Raw genomic sequence first — 17,672 nt, forward strand, 5'->3', positions numbered from 1 at the left:
CCTGAAATCAGCGTCTCTGACACAAGTTCGTCTAGAGTTTGGCCTGGCCAATGGAACACTCCAGAGCAAAGGCACATTCATCAAACTATGCAGGAGGCGTATATGCATCTGAAAGAGGCTCTATCAACTACCTGTGCTGGAAAGAAATTGAGGTACAAAAACAGAACAATATAAAAGGCTTTTGGGGCTTCTATCTAAACCAGGTTATCAATGATATTTGAGTGCGAAATATTGGAAAGCAGGTATTGGCAAAGAGGCCTTTAATGAAGCAATTAATTTAACCATTAGACACCTGTCCTATACTGCAGATGTGAACACTCTATTACAAAGACGTCATGCCTGGACAGTGATTAATTCATATATTAACTGGAAGCCTCAAGAATACTTATTAGCTCACTTCTCAATGGCCCTAAAACATCATTTCATGAAATTTCGCTTCTGCCTGTTGGAAACGAAAGATCTCATCTCTTCCTGGAAAAACCAGTATCAAAACCAAGATTGTTGATTGTGTAACTACAAATTAGAATCTTTAACACATATTTTCTGCGAATACCCAAAGTTCATGACAGAAAGGAAAAAAATACTAGAAGTAACATTTATAAAAATGAACATTCAAACCTGCAGAGTAGTGGTAACCCCATTGTTAGGAGGGTCTTCAATCCCCCGATTCTGTAGGGGTTTACACTTTTTAAAACTGAACTTAAAAGAAATAGGACAAATCTCTCTGGATCCCTAAAAGTACTTTAGGAAATCACAATAAATGGAAACAAAGTAACGGTCCATATAAAGCAGAAGCGCTTCCACGATCCATTGTTTTATATTTTTATAATAGGTTTATTAATGGATTCTACTAAGATATTTTATGTATGTAAGTATGTTGTTTTGGTGTAATGGTTTTAAAAGACTGAAGACTTGAATAAACTAAACATGGTGTTTTCAATATCACATAATCAATCCAACTGAATGCCTCATCTTGTCACAAGACACAGCCTTAGGAGACTGTTTGGCTGTCTGGCCAGGACAGAGTATGTGGCTGAACCAGCTGTAATACCATCCCTAGATGCAGAAAAAGCATTTGACTCCTTGAAGTAGCCTCATCTGCATGCTTTCCTGGACAAGATGGGGTTTGGCTTGGAATCCTGGCTGTGTTTCCACCTCTTGGACACAGGCCCAATAGCTAGAGTGCAAGTAAATGGGGAGCTCTCAGGTGAGTTCATACAGGGAGGGACTAGACACGGGTGCCTTCAATCTCCCCTCATTTGCCCGGGCAGTGGAGCCACTGATATGCTGAATTGGGAAGGATGCCCAGGTACAAGTCATATGCTGGTATGGTGAGTGGAGCGGCAGAATCTGCGTGTATGCAGATGACCTTATCCTATAGCTGACAGACCCAGAAAGCTCAATGCATTGGGTACTAAATATTATATCAATCTTTAGGACATTCACATACCTTCATATCAACTGGTACAAATCAATCCTTTTCCTTATAACAATTTGCGTGACCCAAAGGACTGGGAGTACCTTTTGTGGTGGACCTCAGAAGGGTTCAAATATTTAGGAATATATATCACCAAGGACATAACAAGGTTTCATAATGCCAATCTGGGAGTGGTCGTAGAGGAATGCAAAAGGGACGCAGAAAGGTAGTAATGGCTCCCTTTATCACTAATAGGAAGATCAGTACTGTTTAAAATGAAACCTTTGCCTAAGTCCCTATACATGTTACAAAATACACCATATGCAGAGGCAAATACATTTTGCCATCCAATTGACAGAATGGTCAGACAACTCCTGTGGGGTTGGGGACCCCCAAGAATAATGCTTCAGAAGCTGACCGCGGGACCATGTGAGGATGGTATTGACTAGCCCGATTTGCAGTTCTATTATTGGGTGGCACAGTTGCTTACAATAAACAAATGGGCATTCTCGCCTCAACAGGAACCAGCTCTGCTCTCAGACTGAAGTGCAATTGGGAGGGGGAGCATTTGCCCTGCCTTTACTGCCTTTGACAGGGGAGGCCCTTCCTGATCCCCACAGAAATTCTACTGTGGTATGAAAGTCAGTCAACTAAAACTTGGGATGGGGTACAATATTGACTCTGGAACCCTTCTCAGCCGCGCTCAAGGATGCTTGCAGACCTATGCCACCTCAATTGTCACAGGCACTAGGACCTCATTGGAATTTCCAAGCTGGTGGATATATTGGGGGAGAATGGCATGGTATCCTTCGACATACTTCAGGCACAGTGCGAGCTGGCAGAGATCAATTGGCTTTGATATTTACAAGTGAGACATGTAGTCGCCAAATACACATCGAAACTAGCGATGACAGAGAAGGAAAACCCCTTAGGTTTCAGGCTACACTCTTCCCTACTCCACATGCATGCCATCCGACAAATCTACAAAACGCTGGTGGCATAAGGCATGCTGCCACCACACAGACCTACGAGACTGGAGGGAGCAGGACCTGGGAGTCCTGGAAGACTCAGATTGGGAGAGTCATTGAGATACCCTAGGGAGGTAGCAATGCACACGGGGCTCAGATTGGTGCAACTCAAGACCCTACATGGTACGAACTCGACAAAAACGAGGCTGCAATAGATTGGTCAAATAGACAGGTCTGAGATGATACAGCCAACCAGTGACCCTACGACACAAGATTTGGAACTGTCCATATATCCAACACCCGTGGTCTGAGATAAGATAGGGGATGGAGGATGCCACGGGAGAAGATATAAGTCTCACACCAGCACTCATGATCCTGGGTATCTTGTGTAACTTTACTCTAGTGGTGATTAAGAGGGACAACATCTGTCTATTGGGTGCCTCAGACCCACCTACTTTGACTCAATGGGAAAGCAATATGGACTGGTTCCTTCGAGTGAAAGAGATGAATTGGAAAGCAAGTGTATGCCCAGAGAAGTTTAATAAGATATGGGACTGTCAGCTCAACTACACAGAAGATACCAGAAGAATAGTAAGAGGGAAGGGCGAATAGGAGTCCTGAAGGTCCAGGATACCTGTGGACTTGATCCGAGCAGTGATATGAGGTACCAAGCAAAGGGAGGTGGGACGTAACGGTGTTTAGTTACTTTATTGAATACGTTATTCTCCACAAGGAGTTGTTGATGAAAAACAAATAAAATGTTTTAAAAAATGAATATATCTTGACATTGTACCACTATTGCTTGTCGACCTTTCTCTGCAGTAGTACAAGTATCTGTCCTTGACTTTTAGTTTAGATTAATAATATACCATCTGACATATACCACCTATAGCGTGGAGTGACTGATTCCATCCAGAATTCTTCGAGGTGTGTTATACTTAACTGATAATATAGATAGCTCCACTGGATTTTATACATTGGCTTTTGAGTTAAACAGTTTAGAATTAGGTTGCATTCTGGAGCCACTTGATTTAGTATCCCTTTATCATATGTTTTGGTTAGTTCCCTCAGTTAAGAAGTGGAGAACTAGAGTAATAAGCACCTTGAAAGTCCTAAAAAGAATTTGTAAGGTTTGGGTTGGGCTTTGTTTTGGGAGGTGGTCAGGCAACTGGAATGCCCTGAGACTGATTTTATGAAGGTAGACGCTTAACGTAAAACAAATTGATGTAAGTTTGTCAATGTATGCATTTCATACAAACTAATTGTTTGAAATCGAATGAACTCATTATCTGCTGCCTTGTTTATGGAATCTCCCAACTACTTTATATCACTCAAATAGAGCGTGTGGTTGGATCATTATTGCAGGGAAATGAAGGCCAAAGATAAGTCAATGGTACAAGCCGTTTTGGAAGATATAGGAAATCTTTGGTATTCCCTTCCACCGTAGGGCCTGATAACAAGTGAGTTGTAGCAGAATTAGTGCATGGAATTCAACTTTATATGATAATAGGTGGGTCAGTTTACCCTCAATCATTTTTCCTGGGTGTTAGAACTCCGTACCTGATCATACTGTGCAGTAAATTCTGCATGGTAAATTAGCTTCAAGCTTTGGCTCTAGTAACACACCGAGCCTCTCTGTTTAATTTGTTCCTGCTAGAACTAAACAACCCTTTCCTTCCCTCCATAACCACCCCTCACCCTACACAGAAAGCCTGCATACATGTGCTACATGTTCAGACCACATGGTCAATGTATGCATTAGACCCCATGGAATTATAATTTCCGTGTTGTTTTAGAATCAGATAAATCAGCTCCCAATAGTAATTCCTCATTCCATCGGTTTAAACTCATAATTAGAGAGTTCTATGACAGATTTACTGAATGGCAAGTACATCTGCATGCCAGTTCACTGTTTCTACAGTACTGTCCAACTCATAATAAAGGACTTAGGACCTGATTACCAGTATAGGTGCTATATTTCCGTTCCTGGTACAAAATGAATCCATGGGGTTCAAATTTATTGGGTGTAGTAAATAGCACCTATTATGAGTTTCAGGGGAATAACATGCAGATTTGGGTCCAGATTTATGGCCCTTTATTTACGGTCACAAACGGGAAATCGGCCTGTTTGTGACTGCAAAATTGGTCTGGCCCATGCACAAACCCTATTTTGCGACTCAGTAACGAATTACCGACTCACACAATAAGGATTGCGACTCGCTATTAGGAAGGGGCATGCCAAGGGCATCCCTTCCAAATAGTGAGTCCAAATGGCATGTACCATTGTTTTGCGACTGAATTCGCAGTCGCATAGCAGTCGCAGTTTACCACATACTTCAAGTAGGTGGTAAGCCACTCGCATATGGGAAGGGGTCCACGGGGACTCATTCCCTTTGTAAATGGCTGCAAAAATATTTTTTAAGACCAGGCAGTGGTACCAGGGACCACTGCCTGCCCTTAAACAATGAAACTGAATAGTTTAATTTTTATTTTTTAAATGCTTTACATGGTGGTCTTCTGACCCCAGCAGGCCACCGTCCCTGGAAGTGCTAGCCATACCTAATGGGGTCGCAAATAGCACCTGCCTCATGAATATTAATAAGGCAGGCAATTTGCAACCCCATTAGGAATCGCTAACACGACACTGTTGTAAATTGCATTTTGCAAAATGTAAGGGTCGTACATCGAGCCTTTAATGTTTAACACACCAAATTCCCATGGCACGGTAAAGATTTTTTGGTTTGCCCCTGTAAAATTTTGGCAGGGTTGCACTGCCAATATTTCATGAAGGTTGAGATATTTAACACTCCATTTGTAATTCTGTTCCGTGTGTAAACAGGGTTTACGCACGGGTGGAAAAAACGCCTGACTCATATTGGGGCGTGGAGAATAATAGACATCCCATTAAATTTAGAGCTGATTCAGCTGTGGATCTTTGTGCACTAAAAATGGAGGAAAACCTAGAAGGACACAAATCCAGTTCCTTTGTGAGCAATTTATGTCAGATTGCTCAAAAAAATCACACACTACGAATAATGTAGGTCATGATTCCAGTTGAAATCACAACAGGTTACATTATTTCTGGGATGCGATTCACCAAGGATCACTGTACTGTTTAATGTAAGCCATTCTGTCAGTGTAGACAAAAAAACGACTCCTTCCCATCTGTGATCCAATCTTTATTTTGGTGGTATTTTACTTTGTGTGTAAATTTCAAAAGCTCACAATGAATTGCCATATTTTGCATTTTGATATTTATTTCTTGATAGATTTTTGTAATGTACTGAAAAGTACAAGCACTGATTGCTGTGAGCTGTGAGATGGGAGGGAGACAATAGAGGATTCATGAGTGCAACATAGGAGAGCAATCGTCCTCACTATACTGAGTAAACACGATGGTCAAAATACAGTTCTCGAAGAATCTCTGCAGGAACTGGTAGCTGTGGCAAAAATAGAATGCATTCGCAAGAATTGCATGGGTGACGTTTAAGCAGTGCCAAAAAAATTTAAAGTAAAAGACACAACACAATAAAATTGTTAAACAAATGTTTTTTAAAAAAGAAAGAAAGTTTAAATGAGCTTAAAAAACAGGATTATTTAAAAAGACTAAGGGGAACCATAATTATGTTTAAAAAATATATATTTTTAAGACAAAAAGCACCATGAAAAGGTAAAGTGCAAATCAAATCGCACTGCTCATGGTTGACTGGGACTAAACATGAGACCAACCACAGAGGAGTGGAGGTCGGATGCGCCAGTGCATCATCTGGTTAAAGTTTTTACATTCTGACTTTTTGTGACGCTCCGGTGGTGCAAACTTAAAAATCATATTAATGAGGTCACACAATGCCACTTTATGGACGACCGCATACAATGGAAGTACGAGTTCACAAATTGCAAAACAAAAAACGCAGTGTATGCAATAACATGTCCATGCCAAACAATGTATATTGGTAAAACGAACCAGGAAGTCAAACAAAGAATCATGCAGTCGACAAAGACTTCACCACACCAACTGTCACCGGAAACATCAATCAAACACAAGATCTGTGCAACCACCTCTCAAACTTTTTCTGTGTCAAAAGTGCAACTATATGCAGCAACGTCACCTCACAACAGGAACCCTTGGCCCTATTCAGAAGTCTCTCAGTGACAAAGGAAGATGGCACAATCACCACACGGGACACCATTACCACAGAGAAAAGTACAACAATCACAAAGACCATTCACCAAGGGGCGATGGTGGAGCCCTGCTTCCACCACACCTTCGGCAAAGGAGCAATCTCTGTCAGTGAGGCTCTCACCACTACCCTTAACCCCTCCATCAGTACAGCCACCTTCCCCGAACCATGGAAATATGCAGCCATCAGTGCCCTCCTAAAGAAAGCCAGGCTACCAGACCAAACTCGCCAATTGCCACCCAATAGCCCTCCTTCCCTACCCAGACAAAGTACAGGGAAAGCCATCAGCAAGCAACTCTCCAACGACCTCACCTAACACCAGATTCTCAACACCACACAGTCAAGTTTCAGACCCAACTACAGCACGGAACCGCCCTTATAGCAGCAAGGGATGACATTGGTATGATCCTTGACAGGGGGGAACTGAAGACCTCATCCTTCTACTCCTATCAGCAGCCTTTGACACCATCACCCACCCCATCCCAATCCAATGATTCCATTGAAGTAGGCCTCCAGGAACTCACCCGGGAAGGGATCTGCTTCCTTCTGACCAGAAGAACCCAAAACATCAACATTCCCTCCTATGTCTCTGAAGCACAACATCTTACTTGTGAAGTTCCACAGGGCTCCTTGCTCAAACCAGCGCTCTTCAACATTTACATGTACCAACTGACCTATGCCATATGAGCTCACAACATAAACATTCTCACCTATGCGAACAACACGCAATTGAGTCTGTCCTTCTCGAGTATCTCAAAGACCTGCTACAGACCACCTGGATCCCTCCCTTGTGATTAGAGTGCTATAAAATCACAGATAACATAGCGTAACACAACATAACACAAAACGACAGCATATAAAATAGAAATAGTTCACATGGAGTGGTGCAAGATTATGCAGCTAAAGAAGCATGAAAGGTAGGCTTGGGTCGACCCTTAACAAACAAATGCTGGTAATATTGCTACTTGCAGCTCAAGGAGATACCTTTTCATTATAGGCATAAATTGATTTACTTTAAGTTTTTACATCGCCTATACTATACTCCATAGGTCATTGCTAAAGTCACCCAGGGCAATGCTGTGATATGTAAGAAGTGTAAAATGATCAATGCAGATTTCCCATTCATTACACGGGTACGTCCCCTAGTATTTGCATATTGGACTGAGGTTTTTGAGTCCCTAAGTAGGATGATTACATTTGAGATTGCTCCTTCCTATGATATGGTGCAACTGGGGTTCCCTAATGCTAGACTTCATAAACGGTGCCAATTTGTATCAATGCCTCTTCTCTTGGCTAAAAGGCGGGTGGCAATGCAGTGGATGTGTCTCAAGCCCCACCTTTGAGAAGGTGTTCGAGAACGTGTTGTACTGTAGTGCAGTAATGGCTGTATATTGTGAAATAGTGAACCAAAACGCATACCCAAAAGGCTTTGGGAACCATAGAGAGCAGATGAGTGGCAGAGAGAAGCAGGGACTGTTACTATAATGATGAATAATACTGGATTTTTTCCTAGATTGTGCTGCACTGGTTGCAGAAGCTGTTATACATATCTGTGAGTGGAAGGAGTTAAGAATTTAATAAACTAAATATATACCTTTTAATGTGATTATAGTAATAAAATGAGGCTGAGAAATGTGAAATATCATCAGATGCCACAAAATTTGTTCTGTTGTACTATATACAAATATTTCAAAAATAAAACATTAAAAAACAGATAGTGCTTTGGTTGTTTCTCTTCCTCCTCATTACACCTGAAGCTCACTTCCCTTTCTCCTCAGGTACTTCTCCTATGATGTTGTCCTCCTGGTCTCCTGTGACTCAGGAGGATGTTTCCACTGCGAGTTATCTTGTAAAAAAATGTAATTGCCTTCCTTGCAATATCTTTAAAACAGGTATATGTTATGCTATTTAGGCAATAGTTATGCACCTTCTTCTAATGTGCATGGAACCCGGTTCACCTAGTAGGTGGAGTGGCTTCAATTCTACACATAATTGCTCTAGTACACAGATGCCAGCCAGAACTCATTAGTCACTGTCTTGTCACCTGCTCTGTCATATATATATAATTATAGGACTGGAAATATTTATCACAGCACACAGATGTGCTTTGACGACTGTATTGACGTTTCATGAGAAAGGGAGCTTAGCGGTGATGTTAATGCTGAGATATCTTGCTATGGTACATAAATGGTGATAGACCAGGCATTAGTCCATCAAGGTGTAGAACTGATAATCACTAGGGTGTACATTTTAGTGCCGTTAAACTGGTGGGAAATCTATCACATCTATTAATACATTAATATAGGTGATCCATGAACCAAGCATTTTGTAAATCTGACTAGTCCCCTCCACCCCCATTCTCCAGTCCAGTGCGTACATTCATTGACTGAGTTCAGATAACATTTTATGTATTTTTAGTTTATATCCCTTTTACAATGCTGCATGTCTCTTCGTGGATACAGGAGTGTCAAGTGGCTAGCTTTGGCTCAGGAAGAAACACTACCATTTTAAATGTACCCGCGTTTTTTTAAGTTACCTTCTTTTCATCACAGTGACTTTTGACATACATTTGCTTGCATAAATAAATACTTATATGCCAGCAAATATACACAGTTTATGTACAATGCTGGAATCGTTCATCCACTTCACTGTTCTTTTACTGCTAATCCCTTTTACCAGCTTCTGTCTGTTAATCATTGCAGTGAATACGTTTTATACAAGAAACAAAATGGTTCAATAAATATTGAAAATACCCCTTTGTGTATTTCTTGTGTATCTCTCTGAGGGACCGAGCAAAAAGGTTCTAGATCTGTTACCGCGATTTCTTGTGGAGTCAGGGTTGTCATGTTCTGAGGTTGCCAAAACCATTTGTTACCTTACTAGGTTTAGGGGTGCATATGGAGGCACTGTGAGCTAGCAGGTCAATAGGCTAGCATATCCTGAGGGGGTGCATGAAATCAGTCTGGCACAATTCCAATGTTTATCTTGTTCAAAAGAATAGTTCCTACTGGGAAATTTGAAACCCTATGACAGGAGAACGCTGAACATCACAGATAGAAATTCAAACAATGTACTCCAATTTCACTCTACACATTAAACTGTACAATAATTGGTACCCAAACCCATACTATAAATGACATTATTAACTCAAAATCAGGTGTTTTAAACCATGTGAGGGAGTAGTTTACATAAACTAAATTAAATAACAAATTACGTATTTGCCTACCTGGTAATAAAAAAGGTAAACATCCACAGTGTTTTCCTATGTATCTGGCTTTACATTCTTGTAAGCATCCATAGGTATTGTAGACAGGATGATATTTCAGTTTCAAATTTGGGTTACATTGTCCCCAAGGGTATTCTTGTATTAATGTCTTAAAATATATAAAAAAAAACATTTTAATTTCAAGTATGTGCTTCGGATATCAATGAAAGGAATTCAGTTAAACATCTGTAATGCATATTCATCCTAAAATATTTTTTTGTCTCAATTTACGTTAAAATATTCAAATATAGTCACATGAAATGAAGACAAAAAAAGCAAATATAAATTAATAACAAGGTTTGATAGTAAAGTAAAGAGTTGTGATACAAGATAAAGACAAAAATAATCTAATATGCATGATGTGGCTTAAAATACTACCGTTAAGGAGAACATACTGCATGCATGTAAGCTACTAACAACCGTAAATACAAAAAGTCCTCTTCAATCTTTGCATCATATGTTAGTAATCTTTTTCTACAATTATAAAATACAGCAAACTCATTATATTTGGTTGCATTACAGTTTTTGTGATATCATTTCAGGCATACACTGAGTCTTATAGGATAGAAAATTATATTTTTAAGATCAGCAGTGAAAGATAATTTTCAATTCTGTCATTAGTCAGAATTGCATTGTTTGTCTAAAAGTGTGTAAGTGTGTGTGAATGTCTTAGGGGGGCATCTAACAAAGGCATTGACCATGCAGTTACTTCCTACAATGTGTGATTGCAATTATGTTATATATATTTTTTTTTTTCACTGAAAAAACCATAGGTTTCAGGCATCTTATAGTTAGAAATGAGCATTTAAAAAACCTTAGAAATTGAATTAAAAAACCATAGGTTTCAGGCACGTTATAGTTACAGATTAGCATTTAAAAAACCTTAGAAATTCACTGAAAAAAACATAGGTTTCAGGGGCGTTATAGTTAGTTGGACATTTGACTCATACAAAACCATAAAAATGTACCCGTTATAGTTAGTTCAGCTAACTATAAATTGCGCGCCCGCAATGCACTGCTGATGATGTCACATATTACATCACTCATGACATGGTAAGTGACATCACTCATGATATCACTGATGACATCTCAAATGACATCACTCATGACATCACTGATGACATCATCCAGTGAATGTGTGTTTTTCTGAAAATTAAATATGTTTTTTATATGTATATCTCAAGGTTGATCGAAGAATAAATGGGTATATAAGTGTCTAAATGGATGATTTGTTTGGGTAAAATTGATTGTATAACTGACTGATTAAGTGTATCTTAGTAAATACATGGGTTAGTGAGAAATCTTTAAATACGTAAATATCTGTATCAGTCTCTCATGTTGTGTATAAGTGGCTGCATGTGTTGGTGAGTAACTACATGAGTGTCTATATGGGTTATTAGTTGGTTTTTTGAGTATCAGTATGAGTGTCTGTATGGTTCAGTGGGGGGTATTACTTAGTACATAGATGCATGAATGACTGACTCACTGTTGGTATGTGTTGAAGATAGCATGTGTGCAGGACTGTATGGGTGGATGAGTGTGTGTATGGGTGTGTTGAAGAGTGAATGACTGTCTCAAAAGTGTCTTTATGAGTAACTGCATATGTTTTAAACTAGTATATGTGAGTATTGGTGTATATAAGTGAGTATGTGAGAGTGAGAGATTCGAAGACTTCCTGTATAAATAAGTAGGTGTTTCTATAAGTGATTGTTTTAGAGAGTAAGTGTGGCAGTGTGTGTATAACTGTATATGCAAGTAAATGGATGTTTGATACTTTGTTTGCATGTGTGACTATGTGTGTGAGTAACTCTATGGATGAGTGCCAGTGTGTAACAGGATGTGTAGGTGTATGAGTACATATGATGAGTGAGTACATGTATGAGTGACTGTAAAGGACTGTTGGTGAGGGAGTGGATGTGTGTATAGATCTTGGAATTACTGAATAGATGTGTTGTAACTGGCATTGGTATGTCCATAGTGCATAAAGAAGCAACAGAAGTCCACAAAGACGAAGAAAAGTACAAGAAGAAGAAGAGATGTGTAAAAAGAACCAACAGAGGACCAGAAAGTCCTCCTGTGCCCACAACTTTTTCAGACGGCTACTGGTGGTAACTGAATCTGACTAACCAGGCCTAGAGCCAGTGCTATGCTAAAAAACACCTACATACACTAGGGAACACTATGCGTTGGGGTACCCCTGTGATTAGCATGACCTCCTCTGTAAGACCCTAGTACATAATAGGGCAGGGGGATTAAAACTACCTCTTAAAATGCACCACAGGGCACAATTGCACACTAGTGAAGGGAGGGGGGACTGAGGTGAAATGTGTGAAATCACGCCCTGTGCCCATTTTAAGTTGGGGTATAAGGTCCCCTTGAATCCTGAGGGTCCCTTGGGTCCAACTAGCCCACCAGGTATCTCCAGTAAGCGCCGCAGAGCTGCGTTGCAGAGAGGTGTAAAAAGGGACACTGCCTGGACCACCTCTCTGCAACGCAGCTCTGTGGCACTTATTGGAGGTACCTGGTGAGCTAGTTGGCCCCCAGGGACCCTCAGGATTGAAGAGGAATTAATTCACCAACATAAAACGCACCACAGGGCGTGTTTGCACACACGTCACCTCAGGCCCACCCCCTCCCTTCAACACTGTGCGGCATTATGTCCCCTTGAATCCTGAGGGTCCCTGGAGTGCAACTAGCCCACCAGTTACCTCCAGTAAGCACCACAGAGCTGCATTACAGAGAGGTGTAAAAAGGGGCATGGTCTCTGAACACCTCTCTGCAAAGCAGCTCCCTGGCTCATACTGGAGGTACCTGGTGGGCTAGTTGGTCCCCATGGACCCTCATTATTCAGGGGGAATTAGTTCCTCATCTTACAACCTGCCAGGGGGTGCGTTTGCAGAGTGCTGCAGGGATGGGGCGGGGCCACCGGCGTGATGCCGGTCTTTTTTTAAAATGTATTTTTTTAAGAAGGGGGGCTGTGTGGCCCCCCTTCCTTTCCTATTTTATTGGCCCTGGGGACCCCATCCCCCAAGGCCTAACCCCTATTTGTTTTTTAAATTGGAAGAGGCCCCCTTCCGAGTCCATATTCGGACTCAGGGACATCATCCCCCGGGGCATGGCCAGTTTTTTTAAATTAAATTATTGGAGGGGGGCTGCGTGGCCCCCTCCTCAGGCCATTTATGGACCAGGGGACCCCATCCCCCAGGGCTGGCCTTAATGTGTTTTTTTTTAATTTATTTTTTTATAATGGGGAGGGGGGTCACGTGGCCCCCCTCCCAGGCCACTTATGGGCCCAGGGACCCCATCCCCTGAGGCCTGCCCTATCCGTTGGGGACCGTGGGGGGGTACCTGACCCCCCACAGTCCTGCCGGCTCCCCGCGCCCTGCGGGAGCCAGCCTTGCTTTTACACATGGGGAGCTGCTAACATGCAGCTCCCCATGTGGAAAAGCAATTTGCTTTGCTTTATTGAAGTGAGAACATCTTTCACTGCTCTCGCTTCACTTAAGCAAAGCAGTTTGCAATGACAGCGGCTCCCGCCCTGTCATTGCAAAAAGCAGTGTCCCAGGGTGGGCACCCCAGGACACTGTAGGAGCCGGCCCTGGAGGCTGGCGGTCCCCAGGGCCATCATTGGCTCCAGGAGGGGCACCGCGCGGCCCACCTCCCTTCAATTGCATTACCCCTGGGGGTGGTCCCCGGGGGTCCATAACGGACCCCCAAATAAAATATTAGTGCCGGGGGGGGTGGCAGACCCCGGGGCATGTGGGGGGGTTCAAGCACCCCCACACAGGAGTTTTTTTTTTTAAGCCCCAGGGGGTGATGGTTCCCGGGACAGCGCAGGGCCATGTGCCCCGCTAATTATTTATTGAAAGCCCTGGGCGGTTAAGGTCCCAGGGGCTTGGGAGGGCCTTAGAGGCCCCCCACAGATTAAAAATAAGCCCCGTAGGTAGTGTTCCCCGGGGAAGTGTGGGAGGATTGGGGACCCCCACATTTTTTAACTGCCCCCGAGACCTGGCCCACCGGGAGCTTAAATTATACAAAGCACAGGAGCTGGTGCTTCATTTTTTAGAATTTTCGCGACCAGAACCGCGGATCCAGCGATCACCTCGTGATTTTTGGGGAAAAAAAGCTTTTTTGGGCCCTGGGGGTCCTAGTGGGACCCCCTGAGCAGGCCTAGGGGGTCAGGGTGTTTTCTTGTTTTGCGCCTTTGTTTTTCTCTTTTCTTGTGCCTCAGTCAAAAGATGGCTGCCAAGCCTTCCTGGTTTGAAGTGTTGACAGCCAATTAGCATGCAGCTCATGATCGGCAGGGTGCGCGGATCCAGCGCGCCTCTATATATATATCAATGTTTTTTAATTTTGATTTTCTCAGCAACTACTGAACGGATTTACACCATTTAAAAAAATAGTTCTTTCTGAATCAAGGGCTGCCTTTTTGCCAAATTTGGTATAATTCCGTTTAGCAGTTTGGGCTGTAGCAGTGTCTAAAGTTTCCTACGGGAGTTAACATGGAGAAAACACTTTTAGGGACCCCCCTTTTTTCTCGGCCCCCGCTTGCTGAATCACCCCCAAAATATTAAAGATAGGAGCTGACTAGAGCGCCCTACGAGTTTTGAAAAATTTGCGAAGATTCGTCAACCAGCACCAAAGTTATTGGGAAAAGAATGTTACGAATTTCCTATGGATAATAGGTCCTAACTATAACTACCTACTGGCGACCCCCAGTAGGTATTATATATATATATATCACCTACTGGCAGTCGCCCAATAACTTTTGCGCTGGTTGACGAATCTTCTCAAAATTTTCAAAACGTTTGGCCTGCTCCGGTCCGCTCACCGGGGTTTTGAGGATGAAACTCCCCGTATAGTGTAGTATTTATGCGAGAGTATCTGTGGGAAAATGGAAACAAAAGCACATACATTCCGAAAGTGTAAGTATAATGATTGTAAAGTTGCTTTACATACATCACCACACTTACAGCGCGCATGGTGGTATCTAAGTGAAACACGTGACATTCATACATGTCATCACTAACAATGAGCTTACCCTGCATCACTATCATACTTGCTCCATGGGAGGTCGAGGGTGGAAGGGCCTACTGTGACATTCTAAAAGGAGAGGGGTACATAGAATCATAGCCTGTTACTGATAAATCAGGTCCATGCTTGGGAGATAAAACACACACATATTTCCATTTAAAAGATGCCTTCCTCGTCGGAGGGGTTGAAGTGCATCAAAAAGCGTAAAGCTACGCTTTCTCAATCATCCAAGACACTCATATTCTTACTGTTTTCTTCAGCGCTTCCAGCCTTTTCATCTATCGTCGTCCGCTTCGCATCCCTGCCGTTGAAAATGGTGGGTAAGGAGTGGGTTTTTATCCTACTGCCAAGTGACTAATTGGCTGGTAATTATCAGGGAATTGGTAATGCCTGTGCAAGATCGCAAGATCCGGTGTATAGCTGGGAGGGTGCCTGGTTGCCTGCTCCAGGGCATTCGTGTTTGGTCTATTGGACACGTGTGTGTAGCGGCTGTTGGAAATGCCGCGTACGCATGTGTGTCACTCAAAAAGGTCATATCCGGGGGAAGAAAATTGGTATTGGGGTACCAAAGCGGCTCCCGCCCTGTCAGTTCAAACTGCTTTGCTTCATTGAAGCGAGAGCAGGGAAACCTGCTCTTGCTTCAACGAAGCAAAGCAGAATTGCTTTTCCACACGGGGAGCTGCATGTCAGCAGCTTCCCATGTGGAAAAGCAATGCCAGCTCCAGCAGGACGCGGGGAGTCGGTAGGACCGTGGGGGCATTGGGGCTCCCCCCATGGTTCCCAAAGAGAAGGCCAGCCCCAGGGGATGTGCTCCCCAGGGCTAGAAGTGGACGGGAGGGGGGCCACGCGGCCCCTCTCCCCCCAAAAAATGAGACAGAGCCCCAGGGATGGGGTCCCCAGGGCTAAAAGAAACCTCAGGAGGGGGCCACACAGCCACCCTCCTTTGTAAATATATTAAGAGAATAAATAAAGTGGAGATACCCCGGGGGCTGGGGTCCCCAGGGCCGAAAAAGACCTTGGGAGGGTGGACCACGCGCCACCTTCCCGATTTAAAAATACAAAAAACAAAGTTATGGGTCAGGCCCTGGCGGATGGGGTATCCAGGCCCCAAAATCAGGAAAGGAAGGGCTGCCACACAGCCCCCTCTATAAAAGAAAAGTAAAAAAAAATCCGGCATTGTGCCGGAGGCCCGCCCCCTCCCGCCAAGACTATGCAACTTCACCCTGTGGCGCGCTTTAAGCTGAGGAATTATTTTCCCTACAATCCTGAGGGTACCTGGGGGCTAACTAGCCCACCAGGTACCTCCAGTAAGTGCCACAGAGCTGCGTTGCAGAGAGAGGGCCCAGGCCACGCCCCTTTTTACACCTCTCCGTAATGGAGCTCTGTGGCGCTTACTGGAGATACCTGGTGGGCTTGTTTGACCCCAGGGACCCTGAAGATTCAAGAGGGCCTAATCCCCCAAAGTAAAACGTGCCACGGGGTGTGTTTGCATAGGGGTGAAGGAAGGGGGCTGGGCCTGAAGTGACATGTGTGCAAACACGCCCTGTGGCGCGTTTTAAGCTGGATAATTAGTTCCCCTTCAATCCTGAGGGCCCCTGGGGGCCAACTAGCCCACCAGATACCTGAGGTAAGTGCCAGACGCCTGCATTTCAGAGAGTTGGTCCAGACCACTGCCCTTTTTACACCTTTCTACAATGCAGCTCTGTGGCGCTTACTAGAGGTACCTGGTTGGATAGTTGGACCCCAGGGACCGTCGGGATTCAAGGATTTAATCTCCCAACTTAAAATGGCCCGTAGCGCATTTTAAGAGGTAGTTTTAATCCTCTTGCCCTATTATGTACAAGGGCCTTACAGAGGAGGTTTCACGGCACGTCATACTTAGAAATTGGCATTTAAAAAACCTTAGAAATTCACTGAAAAAAACATAGGTTTCAGGGGTGTTCTAGTTAGCTGGACATTTCACTGCACAAAAGCATAGAAATTCCTCTGTTCTAGTTAGTTCTGCTAACTATAACTTGCGCCCCCGCAATGCACTGCCGATGACGTCACATATTACATCACTCATGACATGGTCAGTGACATCACTGATGACATCTCAAATGACATCACTGATGACATCATCCATGTGATACATTGATGCATCTTCTCATACCCTAATATAACCTTTGAAACACCCACTTAAAATAACAGACTGCCATTCTCAAAACCATAGACACTCCAACAGCAATAACTACATACACACTCACTGATTTTTAGGTTTACACACACATCCACTCACTCACTCGTACAGTCACTCATACTTATGGCCACTCAGTACAGGACTATCATATGCACTCATACACCTATATAAACACTCACACACCACCACTCATCGAAAGAGGTACTCACACACCTAGTCAGTCATGCAAATAATTCATCACACTCCTGTTTACTCAACTACACAGTTATACACATACCAGCTCAATCACTCATACAAATACTCGCCCATTCTTGCGCTCTTATACAAGCACACACTCATCCATACAGCCACTCTCTGAATCACACACTCTCACTTATAGCCATTTATATACTCCAACACACATATATACTGCCTTTCACATATGTAGTTACTCACACATGTACCACTGAGATATACATTCACTCACTAATACACCCATACTAACACTCACCACTCATACAGTCTATCACAAATGCACTCTTGAAACCATGCAACCAGTGAATCACCCACTCACTCTGGAGGGGTGTGGCTCAATGGTTAGAGCGGCAGACCTGCTGCAGAGTTTTGGCCTGGGGCCAGGGTTCAATTT

The 17,672-nt window shown here is 43.2% G+C and overlaps 1 protein-coding gene across 1 annotated transcript in view; it reads right to left on the reverse strand.

The window, feature by feature from the left end:
* Positions 1-17,672, reverse strand: part of ASIC5 (acid sensing ion channel subunit family member 5) — a 468,169-nt gene that overhangs the window by 181,775 nt on the left and 268,722 nt on the right. The window contains exon 6 of the mRNA XM_086963310.1: positions 9,793-9,940. Coding sequence (XP_086819436.1) covers positions 9,793-9,940 — 148 coding nt within the window. The remainder of the gene's footprint in view (positions 1-9,792; positions 9,941-17,672) is intronic.

This window comes from Lissotriton vulgaris, chromosome 3_1, assembly GCF_964263255.1.
Source record: "Lissotriton vulgaris chromosome 3_1, aLisVul1.2, whole genome shotgun sequence".
Taxonomy (NCBI): Eukaryota; Metazoa; Chordata; class Amphibia; order Caudata; family Salamandridae; genus Lissotriton; species Lissotriton vulgaris.